The sequence below is a fragment of the Theropithecus gelada genome, chromosome X (genome assembly GCF_003255815.1).
Source record: "Theropithecus gelada isolate Dixy chromosome X, Tgel_1.0, whole genome shotgun sequence".
Taxonomy (NCBI): Eukaryota; Metazoa; Chordata; class Mammalia; order Primates; family Cercopithecidae; genus Theropithecus; species Theropithecus gelada.
This window is the reverse complement of record NC_037689.1, coordinates 37,161,279-37,184,672: the sequence shown is the minus strand read 5'-3', so window position 1 is coordinate 37,184,672 and position 23,394 is coordinate 37,161,279. Positions and strand designations below refer to the sequence as shown.

The 23,394-nt window shown below is 38.7% G+C and overlaps 1 protein-coding gene across 1 annotated transcript in view; it reads right to left on the bottom strand.

Moving 5' to 3' along the window:
* BMX (BMX non-receptor tyrosine kinase) overlaps positions 1-23,394 on the bottom strand; it is a 45,924-nt gene that overhangs the window by 5,868 nt on the left and 16,662 nt on the right. Inside the window, exons 5-12 of the mRNA XM_025371830.1 lie at positions 21,344-21,463; positions 19,583-19,647; positions 14,986-15,227; positions 12,132-12,209; positions 11,404-11,457; positions 7,725-7,779; positions 6,358-6,437; positions 1,455-1,609 (exon numbers count right to left, since the gene is read on the bottom strand). Of these exons, the coding sequence (XP_025227615.1) occupies positions 1,455-1,609; positions 6,358-6,437; positions 7,725-7,779; positions 11,404-11,457; positions 12,132-12,209; positions 14,986-15,227; positions 19,583-19,647; positions 21,344-21,463 (849 nt within the window). The remainder of the gene's footprint in view (positions 1-1,454; positions 1,610-6,357; positions 6,438-7,724; positions 7,780-11,403; positions 11,458-12,131; positions 12,210-14,985; positions 15,228-19,582; positions 19,648-21,343; positions 21,464-23,394) is intronic.

The window sequence follows — 23,394 nt, the reverse complement described above, 5'->3', positions numbered from 1 at the left end:
TGTAACCTCTGCCTCCCAGGTTTAAGTGATTCTCGTGACTCAGCCCCTCAAGTAGCTGGGGTTACAGGCATGCACCACCATGCCCGACTAATTTTTGTGTTTTTGGTAGAGACAAGTTTTTGCCTTGTTGGCTGGGCTGGTCTTGAACTCCTGGCCTCAAGTGATCCGCCCGCCTCAGCTTCTTGAAGTGTTGGGATTACAGGCGTGAGCCACTGCACTCAGCCTCAAAACTAATTTTGACAACAAGGTACAAAAGTTAATCAGCACAACATGGCATCAAGTATTCACCAAAATGCTATCTTTGTGATTTTTTTTTTCTTTTTCTATGTGTATTTGATTATCTTTTTTCTTTTTTTTCTTTTTTTTAACAACGAACAATGCCACTTTTACAAAGGGAATAGTTTTAAAAATTGTGTCACATAGAGAAATAAATGACTAAATTTTTCCCTTTTCAAAGGCAATCTTGTAGGTGACAAGCAGTAAATCAAATTACACTTATGAACTAAGGCATGAAATAAGTCTCAGTCACATTTGGATTACTTCTCCTGGGTCCATCTGACAGTGATTGAAAATAGCCTTGATATTCTCACAACATAGAAAAAATATCAGAAAATGTAGTCACAATTTAAGAATTGTTTCCCTTTTCTAATGACCTTTACTAAATTTTAATATAGATATTTTAGTAAAGTAAGAGTCAGCAAACTTACCCTATAAAGGGCCACATAGCATTTTAGACCTTTTGGGACATGAAGTATCTGTGGCAAGTACTCTACTCTGCTGTTGTAGCATAAAATGAGCCATAGACAATACATAAATGAATGGGCATGATTGTGTTCCAATAAAACTTTATTTACAAAAACCAACTGACCTGGTCCTGGGCTGTGGTTTGCCAATCCCAATCTAAAATATAAATTTTAACAGAGAGGAGACTGCTTGAAACTAGGCACGAATCAAGGAAAGTACCAAGTCATGTGTGGTATTTACACTAAGAATTGGTCAGTGCAGAAGGGAATGGCTATCACATTATTTTCATGCAGAAAATAGATGTCTTTTCAACTTTTTGGGCTTAGCAAAAACTCAGATTTAGCTTTCAATGACTCCTTTTAAAAAACTATTTGAAATCTTCACTGGAAAAACTTTCATCCCCTTTGATGTTTCTAAAGACAGGGTCTTAACTGTGTTGCCCCGGCTGGACTTGAACTCCTGGGCTCAAACAATCCTTCCACCTCAACCTCTGAGTAGATTTATCCCCTTTGATTTTATGAAAAAGTGCTAGCAGGATGTAAATTACAAAATGTGTAGAAGACATCCTAATACCAAACCCAAGAAAATAAATCACCTTCTTCAACCGCTTGCTTGTCTCAGGGTATATGTGTAACTTTTTAAGTGTTCAAGGGCCCTTTTAAAATGAACGTTGCTACTCTTGTGGTTTCCTGTTGTGGAAGTCAGTTTACGAAACAGGACCAGGTCGTATGTGGCCATATCCTTACCAAATGCCCATACGTCTGACTTGCTGCTGTATTTGAAGTAATGAAACACCTCTGGAGCTGACCACTTGACTGGAAACTTTGTTCCAACTGAACTGACATACTGGTCATCAAGAACATACCTGCGAGGGAAAACACATCAACACAGACCTTAAGCCGTGGTGGTACAGGCTGATAAAGGACACAGAAGCCACCCAGAGTCTCAGTCGATTGCCTCAGTTTTCTGGAACTTTTGCTTCCTTTCAATGTGTGGGCTTAGCTGGAGGCTGCTTATGATTTGTCAGCATTTAAAAAATAATATCTAACTGAATATAGCAAAACCTCAATGTAAAATGTTTGGTAAATATAGAAAAACACAGGAGAGGGTGTGGAGAAATAGGAACACTTTTACACTGTTGGTGGGATTGTAAACTAGTTCAACCATTATGGAAAACAGTATGACGATTCCTCAAGGATCTAGAACTAGAGGTACCATATGACCCAGCCATCCCACTACTGGGTATATATCCAAAGGATTATAAATCATGCTGCTATAAAGACACATGCACACGTATGTTCATTGCAGCACTATTCACAATAGCAAAGACTTGGAATCAACCCAAATGTCCATCAGTGACAGACTGGATTAAGAAAATGTGGCACATATACACCATGGAATACTATGCAGCCATAAAAAAGGATGAGTTTGTGTCCTTTGTAGGGACATGGATGCAGCTAGAAACCATCATTCTCAGCAAACTATCGCAAGAACAGAAAACCAAACACCGCATGTTCTCACTCATAGGTGGGAACTGAACAATGAGATCACTTGGACTCGGGAAGGGGAACATCCCACACCAGGGCCTATTATGGGGAGGGGGCAGGGGGGAAGGATTGCATTGAGAGTTATACCTGATATAAATGACGAGTTGATGGGTGCTGACGAGTTGATGGGTGCAGCACACCAACATGGCACAAGTATACAAGTATACATATGTAACAAACCTGCACGTTATGCACATGTACCCTAGAACTTAAAGTATAATAATAAAAAATAAAAAAATTTTAAAAATGGAAAAACACAAAAAAGCAAAAATAAAATTACTCAGAAACCCACCCTAAAGATAACCTGTAATTCTATCACTCCAAATACATTTTCGTTTGTACTTTCTGATCTTATTTCCCACATATATAAGTTGAATAAAATAGGGTTTCTGTTATATTGAGATTTGCTTTTATTTTTCCTTTAATGGTATATCATGAGCATTTCCCCATATGGTTACATTTCTACTGCAGCATCATGTTTAATGGCTGAATACTGTTCCCTCTTATTATTTCTTCTTATGGAAGGAATTAAACATAATTTGTTTAACCAGGTAAATGGCTTCTCATCTTCTGCTGTTATGAATAATGATGAACAAAAATATCCTATGGAGATATCAAAACCAAAATACATGTTAGGATGTTCACTAAACTCTTTGTTTGTAATAATGATAAAATGAAAGCAACCTTAATGTTCCCAATGTTGAGAAGTAATTAAATATATTATGGCACACTAATATAATCGAATAGCATGTAGCCATTAAAAAATGAGATGACTCTTTACCAAAATAAAAAGGTGCTCATGGTATATGGTTATGCGCAAAAGCAAGTGTGTATAATGTGATTTCACTTTTTTGTGTGTGGGAACAAATAGTAAATGTGCATATTTGTGTATATGATTGGATACACTTAAGAATGAGGTCTGAAAGGATACCCACCAAACATCTGAGCAGTGGTTACTCCTAGCACTGAAAAGGAGGGATGGATTCTGTCAGAGTAGGTAGCTAGGCAGACATGAGCAGGGCAGGAGAGGTCCCCCACCCCCAACCCAGGAATGTTAGGTGACCGTCAGGTAATAGGCAGTTGTTAACCGTCTCTCTAAAATAATAATTGGTCGCAGCTGGTGCCAGGGAAAGGCAGTCTCCCAAGAGATAGAAAATACTTGAAGCTGATGATCAACAGCTTCCTGATATGATCTCAGGAGTTGGGCAACTGGGGTCAAACATGCGCACTAAGAGGCAAAATGACGGAGTTTAACTGGTGTATGACCTTCCTCTAGGAATACCCAACTGGTAAAAGAAAAATGCCTCAAATGAGCATGAGCACAACCTAACTAAACACGCTGTGTGTGCAGCCCTTCCCAAGTGCTGGCAGGCTACTGCTCATGCAGACAGCTCACCCCAAGGGAAGAATCAGGGGAGAAAAGATGCAAATCTTGGAATTATGCCAAGGTATGAAACCCTAAGTCAAGAACCAAACAGGGCAGTTGGATCTCTCATGTTGCCCTCTTGGCCCTCTTCCAAGTGTACTTTACTTCCTTTCCTTCCTGCTCTAAAACTTTTTAATAAACTCTCACTCCTGCTCAAAAACTTGCCTCAGTCTCTCTCTCTGCCTTTTGCCCCTCAGACGAATCCTTTCCTTTGAGGAGGCAAGAATTTGAGTTGCTGCAGACCTTTATAGATTCACTGCTGCTAACAATTCTACTTTTACTTTATACACTATTGCTATTTTTCTTATCATAAGTACATATTATTTATGGTATTGATAAAAGAGAACATCATATATTTGCCCACAAAAACCACAACAAAAACAAAAACATAATGACTCTTAATTAGAGAAAATAAAACAACAGGAGTTATGGCAATTGGAATTTTGGATATAATTTACACACCAAATGTTTTAGAGATCTCACTGTAATTTAAAACAGCTGACTGGGAAGATCATTCTTCTAAATATTAACAGTAATATTAATAAACTACACTTTCATAGGATTACATACAGTACATTCCATACTTTTCTCCCCAGAACCCCTCAGTTCCCCAGACATTACCAGGCACCCAGACACTACCCTGGCACTCCTGGTTTGGGGATGCTTGTGGCTTAAACCTTCCTTCAAGCTAGTAGGAGCAAATGAAGTCACAGGCATCTAATTGATGTTGCCACAGAGCTTCATAAGCAACAGGCCTGGTACATGGCTTCCAGGATCTCTTACTCAGAGCAAGATCTCTTGTCTCCCTTTTCCAAAGCTACAGAGAACGTGACAGCATGTTCCCTGGATGCTGACATAACAGCCAATATTCCTGCTTTTAGAGTAAAGTTCCCTGGACCTGGGAGCTTCTCCCTGCTTTAAGAACCTGTCAGCAGATTATTTTTTCTTGCCCTTGAGAAAGCTACATGTTTGGAGTGTCAGTGTAGGGAACTCAGTGTATGGTGGTTGGAGTGATGGTAACTAGTACACAGCTAAAAGGACATCTTGCCAATATTTAGGGCTCCCAGAGGAATTACCGTATCTTCCATGGTATGTGCCACAGGGGTCAAAAAGCATCCCCTAACACTGAATTTTGGAGAAGACATTAAAAAAACAGATCCTCCTATGGCATTTTAGGGCCATGTTTGCTAAATATTAACCTGGCCTTGGTCAACTCTTCAGATCTCTTTTAAATGCATTATTCACCTTCAGAATTACATGTTGAGTCAGCATAACTTTATAGTTGTATCTTGTCTCAATGTCAGGGATATCTACTTACCCTCTAGACTCAACTGTGGTCATTTTGAGGGCAGGGACTATCCTATTCATATCAGTATCTCCTGCAGGACTGAGGTATTCAGTAGGCACTCAATAAATGTTGAATAGAAAGGTCTATGTATATGTCTTTATTTTCTATGTAAAACTATGAAAATTTGCTCTGAGGCTTAAATAGTATTAGGATTCAGGATAAAGGTAAAAGAAGACTTTTAAAAAACTATCGTAATCAAAATAATTGTTCCAAATCATCAAGTGGTGGTAGAATGCCCATCAAGAGAATCTCAGAGTCTAGTTTTATGCCTTACTTTGTGATGCAGAAAATCTAATGATGTGACAACAAAAATTTTCCTAGTGTGAATGCTCTACCCATTTGAACATCAGGTTTTTTTTTTTTAANTCAGAAGGAAAAAAAGAGCTAACTACCAATAAGAAAGTGGCTTGTAAAACTCTGGAGAAGGATTCTGATGATGATTTGCATGAGATGACTGTGGGGTGTCTTTTATGCCCAAGTGTTAGGGTACAGGGAGTGCAGTAGGTAGAACTACTCTTCCCCAGCAGCAACAACCACAATAATAGTAATTACTGTTAGTTTATTAAGTGCTTACTATGTGTCAGGCACTGTTCTGGATATAACATATGAATTAACTCACTCCACTCATGGAACATAACAATCATTATGTTCCCCTTTCAAATGAACAAGTTGAGGCACAGAGGCTGAGAAACTTGCCCAATGTCACAAAGCCCTGAAATAGTAGAGCCAGGAATTGGATCTAGAAATTTGGCCTCAAACAAGAACTTTTAGTCACACAAAGAGGACAGAGCCCTGGAAGGAAGCTGTGTAGAGAACACAGCGGCACTGAGTCAACCTTTCTGCTAACTCCGAACCCATTGGAAGGACTTACTGAGAACTGGACACTGGAGTAGGCATCTTTGCTCAGCAGGTGGCTAGGACTGAGAGTATAGAGTCTCCACTGCTATTTTTTTTTCTTTCTAGGCTTAGACCTAAATGAAAGGGAATCACCCAGGAGTCTCTTAATAAACATTTACTGAGGCATGCTGTGCTCTGGGTACTCTGTTACTGCCTAGGGTGGGGCAGGAGAGGATTAGCCAGAGAATGGCCTCTTGAAAGTAGTGGGGCAAGGATGGTGGGGCAGTGGGGTGAGGGTGGTGGAGGCAACTACAAATGGTCACATTCAACAGAAATACTTTGATTTGAAATTCCAGAGTTTAAAGATGATGTCTTATCCCAAAATGTGACTGTGACCAGCATATTCAAAGAATATACGCAGAAAGGTAAAAGAAATAAATCCTTATCATACTTACTTCACAGCCTTACTAAATAAGGACACTGTGTACATTCCCACTTGACTCGAATTTCTAACCATAAATGCTCCTTCTTTTCCCTAAAAAGGAAGGAAAATATAGAAGGAACAGAAAATATTTTCATTATTCTCGAAAATGATTTTGCATGGTAGGTAGTTGGAAAATAAATCTTTTTGATTGACTTTATATGTCACAAAGGGCACAGGTTTCTCACTCAATCTCTTTACAGATCTTCCCTATGTGTGTGAACACTTCCTCTCCAATTAATGTTTAACGCTATAACATACTTTTCTCGATGTTGTGCTTATGTAAGCCTAATGTTTTCATCTTTAAGAAATGCAATTTCGAACCATGTATCACCGTATCATGCCCTTGGAAGGTTTTAGAAAACCAAACATCCAGAATAAATCAGTTGTTAAAGTTCTATACTCAAGCTGTCTTTCTCAATGACTTGTGCTAATACTAAGCGATGAAGGTTCAGAAAGAGCAGATTATAAACTATGAATGTGACAAAACACCACATGAAGTCATTACATTCTCACTAGCACCCCTCAAAGAAATAAGTGTAGTGTTTAGTGTTTTTATCAGGTTAAACTATATCGAAGTGTCATTTTTAGAAATCAAAAGAGTTTGCTACTGGCATTCCATACTAATTAGTAATAAAGTCAGATAAACATATACTGTATCACATCTGCTATACTCTGGTCTAGGTGCTAATGAGCAGTGACAGAGCTCAGGTTAATGGCTACATTGACAGCCTCCAATAAATCATTTCTTTTATTCATGCTCTGAGCAGTCCCTTCCCATACTGACTCTAGGCTGAGTCATGTGACTTGCTATGACCAACGGGACCTTAGCAAACACAACAAAAGCAGAGACTTGAAAAGTGCTTGCACCGTGGGGCTCGTCCTCTTCAACCACTGCCTTGAGATCACCATGCTGTGAGGAGGCCCAAGAAAGGCACATGGAGAGGCTGCTTGGGGAAGAACTGTGGAACTCCACTTGACTGCCTCAGCTAAACCCAAGCCCCCAGTCAACCCACCACCCAAATGCAGCCACAGGTGTGCCCCTAAGCAAAACCTGCCTAAGAACTGCTGGCCCAGCTGACTCACAGAATCACGAGATATCATAAATCCCGCTGCTTCAAGCCACTAAATTTAGGAGTGGTTTATTATGCAGCAATAAATAATGGACACAGAAGTAGTGGCTAGACATGAAGAGTCGGGCAACCCACAGACTGGACAAGCCTCACTACAATGACTTGACTATATAATTAGCAGCAAGGTTTCTATGAGAAATGCATCAGCCTCTGGACCCCAAAATACAAAGAGATTCTGTGAGGCTGTTTTAAAGACAAGACTATTTACCTTTTGTCTGAGTAACTGTTCAGATTGTGATCTGGAGATGTTACCAGCAAACCAGCTGCAAAAGGAAAAAAATTTATATGTGAGAATCAATAAGTTTTAGATTGTATAGCTTGACACTCAACTTTCTAATCTGTAAAATGAGGCATTGGCTTACCTCAGGGGTTTCCAAGCCTAACTGCTCAAGAGAATCATTTGAGGAGCTTTTCAAAACTACAGATGCTTAAGTCCCCATTACCAAATTCTGATGTTGGGGTGGGGTCTGTACATCTAATTTTTAAATGGGCTGGCATTTAGGAATCTTTGGTTTTCTTCTGGGTGACTTCTAAGTTTTCCTACATTTTACCATTTTGAGTAAGGGTTAGAGATTAGACCTATGAAGAATATTCCAAGAGGAAAGTCAGGGCTGCCGAGGATGAAAGCCCTTATCTTCCAGTCATATAATTTCCTTGTAATAATATGATGATAACATCTATTTTCAGATCAAATGCTTTTACTTTATATGTGGAGCTCAACAGGCCAAGAGCTGTTTCTCATGTGAGGGCAACAATGTCTGTGGCCTTTGGGTTTTAGACAGAATGTCCTACTTAGGAAATGAGTAAAAGTAGGGCACGGGGTGGGATGTAGCATGGGTTTGGGTGAGTGGGAGGACCGACTGGCTAGAAGATAACATTTGCAGAGGAAAGAAGTACAAGAGGAGGGTGAGGGCAGAAGGGAGGAGTTGTAGGAGAAATTCAATGTAGAAGATATCTCAGAACTTGGCAGGAATAGATAGGAAGTGATTCTCTGTATAATCTCTGTATGAGTTTTGGGAAGGGATGTAAGCTGGTGGACAGTTCAATAAAATAGAAAGAGCCTTAGGCCACCCAGCTTGGAGGTCTGGGTTCTAGGCATAACTTCCCTATGTGTAATTGTATGACTTCGAACAAGCCACTTGGCCTTGTTTGACCTTGGACTTCCCTGCCCATAAAACTAGGGAGAGGGTTGATCTTGATAAGTCTGAAAGTCTCTTTCAACTCTACCATTATGGATACTGTATAACTAATACTTGAAATATTAACTGATAGGTTTTCTTATTAGTCAACATTTTAAGGTAATACTAGCTAATCAAAAGGCCCTTCAGGAGCTATGATACAGGATATGTACCTACAGGGGAATAGAAGGAAGAAAACCAGGAATCAGGAGAGAGACCTGGAGAGGCAAGGTGATATAACCTATATACCCTATACATTATACCCCCCACACACATACAAACGTTGCCTGTGTCATAATTTTGCTGAGGCCTGCCTCTTATTGTTTTAAATAATATTTTAGTATTTCAATGACAGAGCAGCAGAGTCCTAGGCATAAGGGTTTTTGTTGTTGTTGTTGTTTTGTTTTTTTTTGTTTTGACAGGATCTCACTCTGTCACATAGGCTGGAGTGCAGTGGCATGATCTCGGCTCATTACAGCTTTGACCTCCCGGGCTCAAGTGATCCTCGCACCTCAGCCTCCCAAGTAGTTGGGACTACAGGCATGGGCAACCACACCTGGCTAATTTTTGTATTTTTGTAGAGACAAAGTTTTGTCATGTTGCCCCGGCTGGTATCAAACTTCTGAGCTCAAGCGATCTACCTAGCTCGGCCTCTCAAAGTGCTGAGATTATAGGTATGTGCCACTGTGCCTGGCCTGGCCTAGTCTAGTTCATTAACACATGATTTTCTATCTAAATCTCAGTGCTTAGTGCTTCTGTCTTTAATGGAATTGACTGGAATTGCTCATGAAATTATGGCCATAAAACAAAAACTCCCATGACACCGATAGAATAGGAAGCTGGGAGAGCATCAAGCACAATGTGAGGTGACTGAGTCCCAGATCCTATAGCCCTATAATCCCGAGCTCCCTTTGGTATCTTTTTGATTTTAAGAGGACAAGTCTTCCCTGAGAATTTCCTCAATGTCTGTCTCTCACACACCACTTGCATTCAGAAAAGATGGGAATAGAGACTGTCTAAATGGTCATATCTGGGCTTACCCAATCAGAGAAAGATTTCCAACTTATTTAAATGCTAAAGACTACAATCCACAATTAGAGGTTCACTCCCATTGGTTTAAGTCTTTGTGTTTCATTAAAGTGCAATTATCTTTGGAAATGACCATGGGTTGGTCATTCTCAGTCTTTTATGCCTTAGTATGAATTACTCCGTCAATGCTTTCCTGCGAATAGATGTTAGGGAAGAAAGTAAAGCTGAAAGAGAGCTAGAAAGTGGTAAAGAGACCATGCCACAAAGAGGTGGAGGGTACAGCACATCTTCCCCAATGCAACAGGTATGGCTAGGGCCAGGCTGGGTTAGAGATGAGAGGAGGAGTGAAAACAGTAGCACGTACTTTGGAAAAGTTCCTGTTTCACATGTAACCAATAAATCAATAATACAACACTTGTACAAAAACAGAACTGGAAATATACATAATCCTAGTATCCAAGTGAATTCTGTGCCATTTGGTATCAAGTGTCTGAGAAATGCAATATGCTGTATTATTCCCACCTCTTCTTAACACTAATCTTTACATCTAGGAGACAATTATTTGTCCCTATTTATAGAATGATGGACCCTTAGATTTTGGAAGGAAACTTAGGCCAACCTCCTCAGTATATTTGGGGTGACCACACATTCTTATTTGCCCAGAAGTCCAATTTATGCCTGATGTCCAGGTGTAATTTTTATTTTAATTTTTGTGAGTACACAGCAGGTATATATATTTATGGGGTACATGAGATGTTTTGATACAGGCATGCAATGTGTAACAATCACATCATGGATTATGGGGTATCCATCCTTTCAGTCGTTTATCCTTTGAGTTACAAACAATTAATTATATTCTTTAAGCTATTTTAAGTGTATAATTAGCTGGGTGCGGTAGCTCACACCTGTAATCCCAGCACTTTGGGAGGCCAAGGGGGGTGGATCACCTGAGGTCAGGAGTTCAAGACCAGCCTGGCGAACATGGCAAAACCCTGTCTGTACTAAAAATACAAAAATTAGCTGGGCGTGGTGGCAGGCGCCTGTAATCTTAGTTACTCGGGAGACTGAGGCAGGAGAATCGCTTGAACTTAAGTGGTGGAGGTTGCAATGAGCTGAGATCGTGCCATTGCACTCCAGCCTGGGCAACAAGAGCAAAACTCTGTCTAAAACAAACAAAAAAAAAAACCAAAAAACCAAGCTCACCCTAAGAATAGAGATTTGTTGACATAAATATTGCCATGTTCAAGGTGTCATTTGTGCTACCCTGTAAAATTACTGCATCATTAATAACTTCTCCAAAAATATTACTCAATGTTAGTAAGAGCTTTCAAACACCACCTTAATTAGAGGTCTCCAGGAAAGAAATAACGAGCAGAAACATTATATGCTACATCTACAAAGACAAAGTAAAATGAAGGTGATGCTGGACATATGATAAATCCAATGAGTATTTGCAGCCAATTTAGATAATCCAGTTTTGGGGAAAATACTTTCATTGGTAACAACCCAGCTCATTGTCACCTGTCACCTAGAAAAATGACCCAGAACCTTACATGAGTTTACCCATGTAAATACAGCCTCCTGAGACAGTCTCAGTCATCTGTTTTCATGTCTTTGAGGAAAAGAGTAGAAGTATCTATGTCTAGTTTTAGAAGAACCCATAAGACTTTCCATACTCACTCATAATCATCCAGGTTTGCCTCTTCTTCAGATGAACTTGACTCAGGGAATCCCCTTAAGAAAAGTTGAGAAAAACGTAAGTGCAAAAAAGCACCAAGAAATAATCCAAGTGCCTAGCCATGCAATATCAAATCCCACCCTGATTTTATCCACCTAACATTTAGATTGTTAGGTTTCTCCTTCTGCACCTGGGAAGGTATCAACACAGCAACAGTAAAGATAGAGTCACTCAAAAGTTGGGCTTATGCCAAGTTTTGATGAAAGAATGGTTCCTTGATACAGGAGATCCCCAGGAAGCCCCCAGAGGAACTTGTATTTTTTTTCACTTTTTCCAAAGAGTGGGTTCATGAAATAGATGAAGACTCCTTTAGAGATGGGTGTAGTATAAAGTTAAAAAAAAATGGGGTTGTGTATATAGCTATTCTTATGGAAGAGTTATTCAATTCTAGGTTGCGTTTCTTCCCTCTAGAGATGCCTAGGTCAGGTATACTAATGTCCGTGCTACTACTGGTGTATGTCATGGATGCTGGCTAGGAAAAGTCAGTGCAAGAAAAACTAGAACCCAAAAGTCATCCATTCAGGGTCTAGAGAGGCAAACTACATAGACTTTTTTGCTTTATATTTACCTTAAGTACAAAGCCTAGCTGCAAAATTATTGCAAGTTTGTTAAGTTTTCCTGAAAATGGAAGCATATTCTGGATGTAGAGGAATATGTGAATTTGATTTACCATGAAATCTTTGTGGTGGTGTGATTTACATTTCTTTCTTTTTGGTTACTACTTGCAACATCTTCACTGCTGCTGCTACTGCAAAAAAGAGACATTTTGTACGTTTATAAACATATGTCTACTTATAAATTTTAAATGACAGAAGTCATTTTGTTCATATATGTTTTAGCTTTATTTGACATTTTGACCCACACATTTCACTTGTTTGGGAAATTTAAGCTAATGAGTTACTTTCACATTTTGATTCTTTCAGGCATTCCAATAAAAATAAAAAAGCAGTAGTTTGGCAACATTCCTAAACAAAAGAAAATTGTTAATAATGGCTCATAATGACCCCAAACAATGGAAAATCTGGATTAATAAATCATCTTGATTGGATTTGCCCTGATTTTCTTATAGATATGCAAGCATTCTGTCACTTATATATTTTAAAATAATTTATTTTCCTCTTTGCTAATGTGACTACAATTAAAATTCTTGAAAATGCTGATCTTTTTACTCCTTCTGGACACAGATGGATAAGCAGGATTTTCATCATCCTCTGCCATAGATCATTTTATCTCTTTTATTTGGAGTATTAAGCAGAGCATGAAGAAGTGCCTACCTCTCAAAGTCTAAAGGCTGTTTTATCTGGAATGTAGGACCTATTTCCTGTTTGCCTTCATAGTCCAGACTTTTTTTCAAAACCACAGTTCATAGAAACAAGCTTCCTTAGCAAGGAAATGCTCCCCTGGCTCTATTTCAAGGAATGCCTAGATAAAGCCCTTAAACTCTAAAATGCCAAACCTTCCCAAAGAGCCTTGCCCACTAGAATAGCTTTTATTTAGCCTTGTTGTTTCTAAAAACACTTAGAGAATGTCCATCAATAGTGCATCACTTAGGTTTACCTAATAGCTATATAATGAGTACTTTACAGACATTAAAAATAATCAGGTAATTTGCACAACAATGTAAATGTACTTAACACTACTGAACTGTATGCTCAAAAATAATTAAGATGGTAAACTTTATGTTATGTATATTTTACCAAAATTAAATGAAAATGAAATTTTAAAAGTCAGGTGTATCCTCATGTATTCAAATAGGAAAAATGCTGAAGATGTCAAGTGAAAAGAACAAATGGCAAAGACTGTATCATGAGAACTTACTTGCTTTTTATGCACATGGCCACATGTGCATAGAAAACATTTTAGGGGAATGCAAATGGAATATTCTGTAATATTTGAATGATTTAATAGGAGCATAGATTATCTTACTAAACAGAAAACAGATTAAAAAGAAGCTCAGGGGAAGATTATAAGAAGAAAGTTGATAAAAAGTATTATCCCACCATATATGAGCTGAGAATCATGGCTGCACTTTAAAAAGTCAAGCTCCATGAAGACCTTTTAGCAATTATTATAATTCACTCTCAGACACAATGCTGCTCATGCTAAGAGGTGATCAATCAATCCTTTGTTAAAATAACTAGATTCCTGAAGTTCTAGGGAAAATCCACAGTTGGGACCAAACCTAAGGAGGTGCAAATCTAAGGGAGTGTAAAAAACTCAATAATCAAGATAAATAATATTTTAATGAACAAAATATTGACATTTTAAATAAAGGTTGGATCTGGCAATTTATGAGTTGGTAGCTGGGCAGCAACCCCATGTGAATCAACAGTTCTTCCTGGTTATTTGAAAACAGGTCAGTCAGTTTCACCTCACACCTCTCTCAGTGAATCACTGGAGTTTCTGTCAGGAAGGGGACCTGGAACACCATTAACACGACTTCCACTCTCCTTGCATCTGGGTTTACTGATCGTCTCCTTCCACAAGAACGGTGGGCTACAGGCACACAAATGTAATCCCATCCCTTGGGCACCAGGATTAATACACTAGGATTCTAGTTCCACTTTGGAATGAAAGGGACCATGGCTTATTATACTGAAAAAAAAATCAAGAAGAATACACTTACATTATTTCAAATTCCGTATGGCCCTGTATTATTGAAACTTTGAGTAATTGGCTTTAGGCAAAAATGATGAGGATGGAAAGAACAAAGGAATAAAAGGACACAGGAAAAATAACTATGAAAAGAGATACATGGTGAGTGAGAGAGATGATCTGTATCCATTGTGGGGAAAGGCAGACATGACTTCCCTGCAGGGATGCTGACAACCGAGTGAGAAGATGGCAGAGAGTAGACAATGTGATAGGAAGGAGGTCTGAGACAGGAAATAAGGAAGGGAAGTCACTTGACCCTTTCCATATGGTCATCTTGCAATTCAGTTCAGCATTTATTTGGCATCGAGTGTAGGGCAAATTCAGTGCCAGACCAAGAGATATATACATACACAATTTACATGTTGCCTTCAAGGAATTTTCAATTCTGGCTTTAGATAGAATCTTTAGGCTAAAAACTGTGAGAAGACTAATCAGGTCAGGAGAGGCGAGGTTGTACATTCCAAGAAGGCAAGCCATGGCCTTGCTTGAAATGCTATTTGCCATCTGGCTAGTGACACCGAAGCACATTGCAGAAGTAAGCCCATCCTAAGCTCTTTCATATAAAGGATAGATTTCAAAGATTCTGTATTCTGGAATGTGGAGATATTTGCGGGGAGAAGGAGGAGAAAGGGAAGGGAATACAATGATCATTCATTATTGAGAGCATTAGATTGGATAATCTAAATGGAAAATTTATGCTTCTCAGCCCCAGTGGGGCCACTGCTTCCCCAGGCTTCTGGCTCAAGCACTGAACATTTTCTGAGAGGACAGCCTAAGGCCTGGATTAACAGCTTTGAGGCTGAGGTTCAGGGTAGCGGGGTAGTGTTTACTCTACATGCTGGGCAGCTGGTCTGAAAGCTGGGGATTACCTTTTCAGTTTTCTTTCTTGCCCCCAGTCAGGGTAGTCTTCTTTTGGAATATACTGCATGTTGAAGCTTGGCTGGGAGCCATAGATTTTCTTTGAGTTGCTGTCATATTGGGCTACAGTGGTACTTGAAGATGGTGGCTGGAAGCCATAGTTTTTCATTGATTCGTTGTCGTATTGGGCTGGAGTGGTACTTGAAGATGGTGCATCCATTTTGAGAACAGGAACTGCCCGAGGTATCTTCAGCTTTGGAGGGGAAGAGATTTTAACACATCACAGTGAGGCACAGATTCAGGTACTGGGAACTGATGATTAAGTATATCAGTTCTTGAAAGAAAGAGAAAGGAAAGAGGGAAGGGAGGGAGGAAGGGAGGGAGGAAGGGAGGAAGGAAAGAGGCAAGGAAAGAAGAAAGGTATGAGCAAGGATATGGAGCAACTGGAACTCATACTTTTGCTGGTTGGAGTATGAAGTGGTACAACAACATTGGAAATTTGTTTGCAGAATCTAGTAAATCTGGATGTGCATCTGGTCATACCCTATGACTCATAAATTATATGTATATATACCCAACAGTGAAACCAAAAGACCTGTAAAAGAATGTTCATAGCAGATTTTAATTAGATAAAAACTAGAAACTGCCTACATGCCCATCAAGAGAATAAAATAATAAACATGTTGTGGTTGTTGAAGGCTGAATAATGGTCTCCCGAACATGTTCATGTCCTAATTCCCAGAATCCGTGAATACCTTACATGGTAAAAGGGACTTTGCAGATTGTAATTAAGTTAAGGATTTTGAGATGGGGTGACTATTCTGGATTTTGTGGGGGTGGGCCTGATGTGGTCAAAAGGGCCCTTATAAAAGGGAGATAAGGTGGTCAGAGATTAGAGAGCTGTGAGGATGGAAGCAGAGATTAGACAGCAGAGGAGCTGCGACCTTCTGGTTCTGCAGACGGGGGAAGGAGTCAGAAACCAATGAATGTAAGTACCCCTTAGGAACTGGAAAATGCAAAGAAACAGATTTTTCCCTAAAGCTTCCAGAGGAAACACAGCTGTGCAGATCCATTTTAGACATAAGATCTTCCAAACTATAAGAGAATAAATGTTTGTTGCTTTAAGCCACTAAATTTGTATGGTAATTTGTTAGAACAGTAATAAGAAACCAAAACAGTTGTATATTCACACAACTGAATTCTATACAATGATGACAGTAAACTACAATCACATACTTAAAAAAAGGCAAATCTCATAAATTAAAGAAAAGAAGACACACAATAAATGACTATACACTTTATAATTCCATTCATATAAAAGTCAAAATCAGGCAAACAATCTATGATGTTATAAATCAGGTTAGCAACTACTTTTGGAGGGTAGTAATGACTGAAAGGGAACATCAGGGTGTCCCTAGGATTCTGTGATGTTGTGTTTCTTTATCTGAGGGTGGATTATAGAGAAGTGTTCAGTTTGTGAAAATTCATCAAGCTGAACACTTAGGATTTGTGTGCTTTTCTATGTTCATGTTATACTTCAGGTAAAAATTCACAATGTGTGTGTGTGTGTGTGTCTGTGCGTGTGTGACAGACAGAGATGCATTTAACATTTTTGTCATGCTGTATTTTACTTTTTCAGAAATTTCATTTACTTGGAGTTAAGGCTTTGACATTCTAGAAATTTTAATTATGCAGGACAGTGTTATTTATGAGCTGTGAAGTGGGCTATCTCCAAAGAAAAATGCACTGGGAAGTTCCTTAAATGGAAATCATTTAAGGAAATCTCTTAGAACAGAACAGCTAGAGAGCTGATTTTTATTTCCTCCATTCAGAAAATAAGCCCTCTACTGAACACTCTGGTAAAAAACAAAACAAAGAAAAACATACTTTACATGATACCCTCTGATCCATGGTTCATCTGGGAAGCTTATAATCAATACAGGCTTATGAACCCTTAGCCACTGATTTGCCTAACTGATAATTTTCACTACATTGGCCAAAAAAATTCCCTGCTGGAGACTAGATGCAATGGTTTCTGGCTCTTAAATTATCTTCTGCTCTTAGAGTTGTCAAAAACAAACTTTATTGGTAATTCATCCTTTTTAAAGTGCAGAATTCAGTGACTTCTGTAAATTTATCAACTTGTATAACCATCACCACAACCCAGTCTTTCCATCACTCCAGTAAGATCCCTCATACCTATTTGCAGTCAATTCCCATCCCTACTCTGGTCCCAGGCAACCACTGATCACCCTTTGTTTTTATAGATTTGCCTAATCTGGGCGTTTCTCCTAGGTGTTTTAGAGGGCCATACTTTACAAGCTTCAGGACTGAAACATATTTTCAAACCCAAACAGCAATGTTGCTAATAACAAAGTAAAAACTCCTAACCATTATAATTGTTTCCTAGGGCTTCCATGACAAATTGCTACAAGTCTGGTGGATTAGAACCACAAAAATTTATTATTTCACAGTTCTAGAGGTTAGAAGTCAAAATAAACGTTTCAGCATTGCTGTATTTACTCTGAAGCCTCTAGGAGAAAATCTTTGCTTGCCTCTTCCAGCTTCTGGTCCTTCCAAGTTGCTATGGTTTGGATATTCGACCCCTTCAAATTTTATGTTGACGTGTGATCTCCATGTTGGAGGTAGAGCTTAACGGGAGGTATTTGGGTCATAGGGGCAATCCCTCATTAATGGCCTAGTGCCATTCTCATGGTAGTGAATGAGTTCTCACGCTATGATTTTCCATGAGAGCTGGTTATTGAAAAGAGTCTGCCACCTCCCTTCCCTCTCTCTTGCTTCTTCTCTCTTACCGTGCAATTTCTGTACACACTAGCTCCCCTTCCTTCCTTAGACTGGAAGCAGTCTAAGGCCCTCATCAGATGCAGATGCCAGTGCTATGCTACTTGTACAGCCTGCAGAACGGTGAGCCAAATAAACCTCTTTTCTTTATCAATTACCCAGCCTCAGGTATTCCTTAGTAGCAACACAAATGGACTAAGAAACAGGTGTTCCTTGGCCTGTGGTAACATAACTCCAATCTCTTCCTAGGTCTTCACATGGCCTTCTCCTCTGTGTATCTCTCTGTGTCCTCTCATCTTACTAGTCATTGGATTTATGGCCCACTCTCATCTTTTGTGTGATTTCATCTTGATCTTCAACTAATTATGTCTGCAAAGATCCTAGTTCCAATAAGGTCACATTCTGAGGTTGGTTCTACATGGACATGAAATTTGGGGGACATTATTCAGTCTACTACAATCATGGATTATTTTTGTCTTTCATGTTGATTCACAAAAATTATGTTGCTTTTACTTAGAAAGAGAGAAGTAAGTGTGTGTGAATGTGTGTAGCTGAAAATAAGTACCCAAGACACCATAGATCCAATAGGCGGGTGGAGATATCCCCTTGCTTTCAGGTGAACTTCTAGAGAACCACTGGGAAGCCATTTTGTGTGTATCCTGGCATTTGAGGAGGCTCACACCTGCCTGGGAACCCTAAAAACAGGAGGCTGTGGCTATGAATCTAAGAGAGCGGAGCAAAAAGAGAGCAGTAGCCTGTACTTCAAGAAAGAGCTACATACAGCTTAATTAACCAGAGCAATCAAGGTTTTGTTTGTTTTCTTATAGGCCAACTCCACCCTTGGGAAAAAGTTGGCTGACAGCCATCTTGAAAGGTTGAGGGCTGAAAATCTGAAAATCCAAGAGCTGAGGATCAAAATCTCTCCCCTGTCATAAAACTACATATGGATCTGCCCTTCAGTAGGAAATTCCCAAAAGTCTCCCATGAGATAAAGAATCAGTGCTGGAAAACTCACTCAGATACTACCACCACATCATGACAGAAACAGCTATGTGTGTCTTTTTTTAATTAGACCTCGTCTTCCTTGGAACTAACTCTGAAAGGGCCATGAACCTCAGCCACTCCAAAATCCCTCCCCAAAAGCAGGCTGCCAGGTGATGCAGGCCCAAGCTAGGTGAAGGATGTTTAACTTGGAATGATGTTTGCAGTCATATGATAATAACATTGGGTGGAACAATTCAGAGGCTGTTCTCATGATTACAAGTAATGGGGAAATTTTTTATCATTTCAGAGTGACTGCAAAACTATGGAATCTGGCAAAGACTTTATTTGGAAGCGGGGAAGAAAGCCCACTGAATAGTTTTGAAGGGATAATGGAGGGAAAGAATTATGTTGTTTTCTGCTTTTGTCCTATAGAGTTCCATTTCAACACCAGGATACTTCCATGAAACAGTCTTGGCCATGTTGATGGTAGGGAAAGAATGACAGCTAATAACAGCTGCCTGTTATGTGTGATGCCATCTTAAGGACATCTCCCACATGTACACATTTTTTTGGTGACTATTTATGGGCTTACTGGCTAGGAAAAGACATAACAATTAAATACAAAAATATCAGATATTACAATGGTTCTATATTTGAATCCACTATTCAATACCACCCATAGCTATTGTCTGGAGCTCATGGTTTTTCTCTCTTTGCTGGGAAGTCTAAATGAATTCCACATTTTCTAGTCTTGAATCTGGCAACTCTTGATTTATTTAATATATCCTGACCATGAAAAACATTTTTAAAATATTGACTTACCACTCTGTCTGGGAAGGTAGGAACTCTGTATTTCTCTTCATTGACTGCAATATGCAGATTAGCATCTGAGCATTAAAACAAAGTAATATCAGAAGGAACTTTAAACAAAACAAAGAGAAACACTCAATGTTATGAATTAAAAGAATGAACCAGCTTGTGTGAGCAATACTCCAGATTAAGTGAATCCAGACACAACATCTGGAGTGATTCTGTAGCTTTCCTATATAAGGCCCAGCTCCTATGTAGGCCATGTATCCTGGAAAAAGGGTGGATCAAGGCATCTTGGACAAAAAGAAATAAAGACACCCAACTTTTTCTTTTAGTTGTTATGCCCATGGACTTCCTGGTAGCTCAGCAGAAGAAGCCAAGGGAATAAGTTGTACTTGGACAGATAGACAGTATTACAGCTGCTCAGGAACTGCAACACCTCTACACTCTAGTTTTCCTCAGAGGCACAGCACCTGTGGCACCCAGAACACATGCCGAGTGTCATCCAGACAGAGCCTAGGAAGGCAATCCCAAGGCAGTGCTCTCTCTGGCCTTTTTCCTGCTCCTTCCAGAAAGTTAGGGCATGGTCAAAGCTGGAATCTGACCTGCTAGGTAATGATAAAAGACCATAGACAAAACCACTGGGGAAAATGATTAACACCATAAGGAGACATTACTCCTCAGTCCCTTACAGTGGAGGGAAGGCCCATGTGCAGCCAATCTGTAGAGTTCATTAAATCACTATAATTCATGAGTATACAGAGCAATGTGATCTATTTGAGATTAATAAATATTCATTGTATAGTCTAATTAAGATGGAAAACACAATGAATACTTATTAATTGATTTTTGGGGGTAAAATGACCAGTAGTAGCATTAACATGATTGTTGGGTATCAATACCGTTATGAAGTGAATTTAAAAAATATTTTATGTGTCTGTATCTTTTCCAGTTCATGAAGTTCTATTCTGTAGCTGATCTCATTCAATTCTGTAAAGCCATTGTAATCCAGGCATATTTTGTCCAGGCTGGTAAAACTGTTACCAAAATAAGTTCTCCTATTTTGTATTTTTTGACAACTTTATGTTAAATAATTATAAACTTTAAATATATATAAGTCCCTCTTGTTTCCCTGGGAATACAACTCTGGATAGAATCTGATTTCACATAAAGCAACCCCTTCTCTCATGTCATTAAGAAATTAACACACATATACAGAATGGCAAACTGCTTTAAAAATATATTTTAAAAGTTGACCATCATTTTAGTATATATGGTGATGAAAAGTGTTACTTAAATTATATCTTTCTTTTTTTTTTTTTTTTAAAAAAAGAATGTTGTTTTTTCAATTTGTGGTTTTTGTTATTTATAAGAAGAGCGAGCTGGTTTTCTTATCAAACTGGAAACCTAGCTGTTTGAACCATGATGACATATCCAACATATTCTACCTTTTTGGAGTTTATCTTGAACCAATAAAAATTATGGGAGGAAATAACAGCTCATTGCTTGATTAATGATTAAAATTTTTAAAATGTTTCTCATGAAATGAAAGAATGGCAGACGTTAATATTGTTATTATCTTAATGGCCATGACTCAATTGACCCTAGAATGAGATTTCATTTGTCACATAGCATCTGCAAGGCTGAATTTTCATGATGCCAACCAATCTGGCACATCTTGTTTTCTGGCAAGCTCTTCTGGCCTCTGGCAGGTTTAGCCTAATGGAGCACTATCCACCCAAGGTCCAGTCCAACAGAGGAATCACACATTACATGCTTCCCAGAGGGTACATCCTGGGGCTGCTTTACAACTCTGCTGGCAACACAGGAACTTCCCGTCCACGAAGAACCCACTATGGTACTTGATCAGCAGGTGGGGGTTACCCCTTATCTCTGAGGAGCAGACAGGAAGAAAACAAGACGTTAGCAAACGTTGATCCAAGAGGAGAAACATATTCAGTAAGTGCTGTAATCACAGAACAATAAAAACCCCATTTGGCCAGCAACCAAGGTAAGAGCAAATGGTTCCAGAAGGATATAGGTCTTTCACTCAACAGTTAATAAGCCGAAAAGAAAAAAGAAAAGTCTAACCATGAGTATGTTGAGAACAACACAATAACATATCATTTTTGAAGAAAAAATAACTAGTAAAATGCATATACAGATCAGCCTGATGTTAGGATTTTAGAGATATATCTGTAAAGAAAGAGAGTGGGTTATAGCACATGGTGTTTTCTTGTGGCAGAAGGGGAAGGGTGGGGCTAAATTTTAGCAAAAAGTTCTTTAAAAAGGCCCAGATAAACATACACTTCTATCTACTTTTTATTGTGAAAATTTTCAAATGTACAGAAAAGTTGCAAGAATAAAATTAATACAATGAGCATCCATATGTCTTTTACCTAGATTCACCAATTATTAACTGATTGTCACATTTGCTTTATCACTTTCTCTCTGTACATAGGTATTATTTTTTCACTTTTAAAATCATCATTATATTGTGCTTAATAATTTATGAGAAAGTAGTAGATTGTATGACCTAAATAATGTCATCCATAAATGCTTCAGTACATAACTTATATTAACAAGGACATTCCCTTATACAAATGTAATACAGTTATCAAACTCAGGAAATTTAACACCGATACAATGTGATTATTATTACTTTTTAAAATTTTTTAATTTTTATTTTACTTTAAGTTCTGGGATACATGTGCAGAACGTGCAGGTTTGTTACATAGGGATACATATGCCATGCCGGTTTGCAGCACCCATCAACCCATCATCTAGGTTTTAAGCCCCCCATGCATTAAGTATTTGTCCTAATGCTCTCCCACCCCTTGCCCCCCATCCCCCAACAGGCCCTGGTGTGTGATGTTCCCCTCCATGTGTCCATGTGTTCTCATTGTTCAACTGTCACTTATGAGTGAGAACATGCGGTGATTGGTTTTCTGTTCCTGTGTTAGTTTGCTGAGGATGATGGCTTCTAGCTTCATCCATGTCCCTGCAAAGGACATGAACTCATTCTTTTTTCTGCCTGCATTTATTATTTAATAAATATTTCATCTTTAAAATTTTTCTAATTATTCCAATAATGGCCTTTATAATCACTCACTTTTTTTCTGATCAAGGATCCAATTCAAAATCACACATGGCACTTTGCTTCCCTTAATTTAGAACTGCTTCTCATCCCTTCCTTGACTTTTGTGACTTTGACATGCTTATACTAAGGAATGAATGGTATATGGGGCTACTTTCCTAGGAATATGTGCATATTTTAAAAAGCCACAGGAATAGGGCAATGTATAATTCAAATAAATGAAATTTTAATCTATAACAAATTAGCCTCTTTTGAAATTCAACAGAGAAACCTACAAGATCTTAGTATATTTTAAGAAGAGTATCTAGGTGAGAAGGGCTTGTTCTATGTGTGCCTTTAACTCTTTCTCTCTTGACTTAATGTTCGTCTTGAGATTTCCTTATGTTGATCCCAGGAGAGTTCTGCTTCTCCTTTACAGTCCTGACTCAAGGAAGTGTATGGAGATAATACTTACTTTACCGGGTCTTTGGGAGGCTGTTAGATAATGTATGTAAAGCAGCTAGCAGTGTTTGACCCAGAGTAAGTAGGTGTTCAATAAACAGTGGGCTTTAGTGATATCATTCCCTTAATTTAACTTAGCTCAGTTTAGCTGAAAAGCTGGCGTTTTCATGTGGCAGAAATCACAAAAGGCAAAAAGAGTTAAAATTATAAAATGTAAGTTTCTAATTCTGGTTCCAAATGGCCATTGCAATCTCTTGAGCACATTACTTGCCTTCCTACTCTCTAA